This window comes from Bison bison, unplaced genomic scaffold (genome assembly GCF_000754665.1).
Source record: "Bison bison bison isolate TAMUID 2011002044 unplaced genomic scaffold, Bison_UMD1.0 scf7180017864061, whole genome shotgun sequence".
In the NCBI taxonomy this organism is placed as follows: domain Eukaryota; kingdom Metazoa; phylum Chordata; class Mammalia; order Artiodactyla; family Bovidae; genus Bison; species Bison bison.
This window is the reverse complement of record NW_011494633.1, coordinates 7,133,155-7,138,719: the sequence shown is the minus strand read 5'-3', so window position 1 is coordinate 7,138,719 and position 5,565 is coordinate 7,133,155. Positions and strand designations below refer to the sequence as shown.

Below are 5,565 nucleotides of genomic sequence, written 5' to 3'. Positions count from 1 at the left end.
AGCAGCTTCCCACTAGCTATCTGTTTTACATATGGTAGCGTATATATGTCATTTCTATTCTCCCAATTTGCTTCACCCTCCCAGGGCCCCCCCACCCCACCCCATGTCCACATGTTCGTTCTCTATGTCTGTGTTTCTATCGCTGCCCTGCAAATAGTTCATAAGTACCATTTTTCTAGATTCCATATATATGCGTTAATACACAACATTTGTTTTCCTCTTTCTGACTTACTTCACTCTGTATGACAGACTCTAGGTCTGTTCACATCGCTGCAAATGACCCAATTTCATTCTTTTTTATGGCTGAGTAATATTCCAGGGAATGCTGCTTTAAATGTCTACTTTAGGGTATAATGTACGATGTACCAACATATGGAAAAATCGAACACCTTTACTGATGAGCGATCAAAAACATTTGGAGGCCAAAGATTTAGGGGAGTGCTAGTCCTAGGGCTCTGAAGTGGCTTCTTACTGCTGCTGTAACCAATTAGTACAAACACAATGATTTAAAACAACAGGATTTATTATCTTACATTTCTGGAGGCTCAGGGGAGAACCCACTTCCTTACCTTTGTCAGTTTCTAGAAGCTTCCTGCATTTCTTGGCTTATGATCCCTTCCACCCACTGTCACACCTCCTTCTCACTCTGAGCTTCCTGCCTCTTCCTTATAAGGATCCTTGTGATCGCATCATTGGACCTCCCTGGTAATCCAGGGTGCTCTCTCCATTTCAGGACCCTAATTCACCATACCTGCAAAGCCCTTGCTGCCATGTGAGGTACCCTATTCATGGGTTCGGGGATTAGGATGTGGGTGTCTCCGGGGTGCTATTACTCAGCCTACCACTCGCATGCCCCATCTCTGCTGTTCAGCGCAGCAAACAGGGAAGACCCTACACCTGAGGCCCAATTGCCTCAGGTCAGTTATTGGCTGGCCTTGCAGACAGCCCGGATTCAGATGCTGGTCCTCTCTCATCTGACACCTGGACTCTTAGCACCCTCCTAACCGACCCTCAGACCTTCATCTCCCGCCCTGACCTCTCCCTAGAGATCCGGCCTCAAACACCACCAGCCACCAGGATGTCTGACCATGATCCCCGAATTACTGTGCCCCTAATTGCCTTCTCCCTCCACCCCTGCATCCCCTCCAGGTGTCACCAGATCTTCGAAAGCCCCCCTATCCAGATAGAACTCACACCAAAGATGCGAAAGGACTCTCCCCCTCCTCTCTTCCTGCTTCAGCTCTGCTCCTGTGTCTGGCCAGAGCTGCCACCATCTGCCCCCAGGGAGGTGGCACCAGCGTCTTCCCAGTGGACCTCCTGGCTCCCACTCCCGCTCCCACCGTCACCCACAGCACCCAGCATGGGATCCCACAAAGCGAACCAGTTGAGGGCAAGACCTTCCCCAGGTCCCTCCAGTGGCTTCCTTCACTTGGGAAAAGACTCAACCTTTGGATGACAACCGTCATCTGGCCTTGCTCCCCTCACTCTCCTGAACTCCAGCCCCAGTGACCCTCCTTATGTTCCTCCAAAAAATGCACCCATTTCTACCGCAGGGCCTTTGCACATGCTGTTCCTGTGCACGGGCGGATTCTCTGCCTCTTTACATGTCTAATCACCTTCCTTGACCATCTTGTCTAAAGTTGCCCCTCCCCCCAACCCCTACTGCCTTAACTTGCTTTATGTCTTCAGCGGGTTCTCTAACATATACGTTCATTTGTTGACTTGCTTTCTGTCTATCTCCCTCCACAAGAATGTCAACTCCATGAGAGTAGGGACTTTGCTTGCCTGTCATGACCAGATTCCCCAGTGCCTGCCACATAGTAATGCTCCCAAAATGCAGAATGAGTGGATGAGGGAATAGATGGAAAAGCTGGTCAAAGCTGGTCTCTGACTCCAGCCTGGCCACTTCTGGCCCTCTGTCCACTCCACTGCCAGAGAGACCATCCAAATCAACCAACTCTTATTTGTCAAAAATACCTTATGGTCCCCTCCACCACCACATTTGCAGAATAAAACCCAAACCCCATGGCGCAGCATGTGAAGCCCTTTATAGCACATTCTGAACCCCCCAGTTTTTCTAGATTCATCTCTCCTTGCTCCATACAGACCACTCACCATTCCCAGAATATCCCACTCTTAACCATGTTTCCAGGCCTGTCCCACCCTGACTGGAATACACAATTCCCCAAATGCTTCCTGAAAACTCCTACACATCCTTCAATACCCCATTCAAAAGACCCCTTTGTGAGGTCTTCCTTGACACTCACTTCTCCCTTAGAGTGCTTGGGTTCCTGCTGTGCTCCCCAAGCCCTTAGGCTTCTTAGGTCATGACTAGTAGTTCAGGAATTGCTTGTGTCCAGTTCTGTCTTGTCTCAGGCAGTGAGTTCCTAAAAGAGGGCAGGCCCTTGTCTTTCTCATCAATGCCCAGCCCAGCGTGGGGCTGGACTAGGGACCCTACTGGGGGCTTGTTTGAAAAACCAAAGAACAAAGCACAGAAGGGCCCTGTGGGTTTGCTGTTCACATCTGACCCTCACTCTTCACTGAATGCCCTTTGAGTGAGCACGAGACCCCTCACTACCTACAACCTCCATCCGTGGCAGCCCCCAAGCCTTGTCCTCACCCAGGCCACTGCCTTCCCAAGGGCTTCTATGTCTTCTACCTGGGACCCTTCCCTAGCTCAGTGACTTTGAAATGGATACAGAAAGAAAACACTATATGTTCCAAAGGCATTCTCCTCTGCCCACCACACACACAGTCACCATCATCCATACCACACAGACTCAAAAACATCACCAGTGGGCCCGGCACGGTGCCTGGCAAACAGTAGGTGCTCCTTAAATGCTGAATGAACAGACGAGAACACACCATGCACTGCCTCTGCCCCCACCCTCTCCCCATGATTCCCAGAGAGACGTCTTGTTTGGCAAGTTAACCACTTCATTCCTCTCCAAGGCACTACGCCGCCCGTCACAGGGCGCGGGCTGGTGCTCTGACTCTACCTGCCCTCTAACTTCTGTTCTCCTGAGTCCAGGGCAGACGGGAGGCTGGAGTCAGAGGCCTCACTGTGCACCATGAAGGCCAGAAGATCAGGCCCCAGCCCCACTGCCCTACCATGCCCTCGGCTACCCAGTGGTGACTGGAAGGCAAGCCAGCCTTGGCTCCAGGGTGGCTAAACCCATTTTTACCCCAGCCCTGGCCACTCCCTTGTGGGCAATGCAGAAACACCTCGGTGCCCTTCCAGGAGCAGCAGAGCCAAGTAAACCCTTAGGCCCTGCCTGGAAACAGGAAGTGGTGTTTCCAGGTGCTCCAGAAACCCTCAGCCACACCCAGCTGGTTTGTCCAGGACAGGCTGGCTTAGATGACCGGGCCACCCACGCCACACTCAGAACGTGTCAGACCATGACCAGGCTTTGACCCGTGTCCCAAGCCAGCGGCAGCCTGCAGCGGTCAGTGACCCATTTCCTTACTCAAACCTAGGAAGGAGGAGGCTCTAAGAACCAGGCCCCTTTGCACACCCATTTCCAGGATTCTGTTGTCAGAGGGAAAGCCATAGCCAATTATCTGAACCAAGCGCTCCATGCGCATCACCTCATGTGATCCTCACAGCAGCCCATTATACAGATGTGCAAAATAGTGCTGGGGAGGGGAAGCGACCAACCAATGCCTCTTGGGTTTCCAGGGGGTGGAGGTGAGATCACCCCTCAGGGCTGTGACCACAAGCCAAGCCACCAGTCCTTATATGTTCCAGGCTCCCTGGAGCAGGGGGGTCAGAGTTGATCAGTTTTAGGCATTCATCACACCTAGTCCTCTGCAGATTGCCTGTGCCCCTGTCTCCCCTCACCCCCAAGATGGGCTGATGTAGTAATACAAACGAATAATTCCTGGTGGCTCAGATGGTAAAGAATCTGCCTGCAATGCTGGAGACCCAGATTCGATCTCTGGGTAGGGAAGATCCCCTGGAGAAGGGAATGGCAACCCACTCCAGTATTCTTGCCTGGAGAATTCCACGAACAGAGGAGCTTGGCGTGCTGCAGTCCATGGAGTTGCAAGGAGTCGGACACGACTGAGCAACTAACACACACACACACAGTAATACAAAGAGCACTGGACTGGGAATCCAAGTCCACCATGATCAGTCCCAGCCCCTCCCTGTCTGGGCCTAAGGGTCCCCGCCTGCCCAAGCCCTGAGTTTGGCCTGGCTCAGAGGGTCTCCGGGGCCGTTTCTGGCCCCTAATTCACGTGCCTCACAACTTGAGACAGTCTCTCCACGTGGGTCCTAACTGCAAAGACCTTCTGTTGACAAGCAGGACGGAGAGGATGTCGGGCCACCCGTGGCAACCCCAGGTCCACTCGTGGGGCTTGGGAGTGGGGAGGTCTCTAATGGCTGAGCCCTCGGGTGGGTGCGGCCGGGAGCTGCGAACTGCGGGGCTACTAACGAAAAGGAGGCGACCCTTAGCCCTGGAGCCTCCCTGTCCCCGCCGTCGGAGCGGCACACGGGACACCAGGGACGAACGCGCTGGGGGCGGGGATCCTGGGCGCTGGGTTGGGTTCCCGGCGCTGACCGTCCACGGGAGCCTTCCAAGAAAGGACCCGGACCCCCCGGTATTCCTGGGGGGCCCGAACGCAGCGGATTTGACACTGGGGGCTGAGCCTCGCGCCGGATCCCCAGTCCCGCGAGTGCACATGCGCCCGGGGGGCGACCCCGCCTACCGCGCCCCCTTCCCACCCCTCCTTCCCCGCTTCCCCCTTAGACCACTGACCATAGTGACCGGAGCCGTCGGGCCAGGTCCCGCCCCAGCGAGGAGCGATCCGGTGCGGGAGGGCGCCGCGGGAGCCACTGGCTGGCTCCGCCGTTGGGTCGGGCGGCGGGGGCCTCGAGGGCGTGGGGACGAGCGGCGAATACACCCGACCGCTCCGCAAACCAGAGGTTAGACCTCTACTGTGTCCCAGCAAGACACACGCCCCGCGATTGACGTCTGAAGCGGGCAATCAGAAGCTGGGCCACAGGACGTCACAGAAAGTGGGTGGGACTTCACGCACCTTCAGCCTATACTTTAGGGGCCATTTGACAGGGTACCGCCTCCTTTTAAAGACACAGAAACCTCTTAACTAGCAAAGGAGTTAGCCCAACCCAGAAACACAAGTCTTCGTTTGTGAAGGCTGAAGGACTTTCGCTCAAAACTGTAAATTGAAGTCTTCTGAAAGATTGGCTGTGCTATGTGCTAAGTCACTTCTGTTGTGTCCGACTCTTTGCGACCCTATAGACTGTAGCCCGCCAGGCTCCTCTGTCCATGGGATTCTCCAGGCAAGAATACTAGAATGGGTTGCCATCGCCTTCTCCAGGGGATCTTCCTGACCCGGGGATCGAACCCAGGTCTCCTGCATTGGCAGTCAGATTCTTTGTCGGCCCTCGTTAATTCATAATAAGGTCATATAAGTATAGTTTGCTCAAGATCAGAGGACAGGTGCTTAGGGAACATGTGTTCACTAATATTAAGTTACCTGCCTGCACGTGTAGCTTCTAAATAATATTTTACCCACTTCCAACTCATGAATCAGTAGGTT

General features: G+C 54.0%; 1 protein-coding gene across 1 annotated transcript in view; it reads right to left on the bottom strand.

The window, feature by feature from the left end:
* OTUB2 (OTU deubiquitinase, ubiquitin aldehyde binding 2) overlaps positions 1-4,921 on the bottom strand; it is a 23,051-nt gene extending 18,130 nt beyond the window's left edge. The window contains exon 1 of the mRNA XM_010836222.1: positions 4,761-4,921. Within this exon, the coding sequence (XP_010834524.1) occupies positions 4,761-4,763 (3 nt within the window). The 5' untranslated portion in view covers positions 4,764-4,921. The remainder of the gene's footprint in view (positions 1-4,760) is intronic.
* Positions 4,922-5,565: the final 644 nt, after the last annotated feature.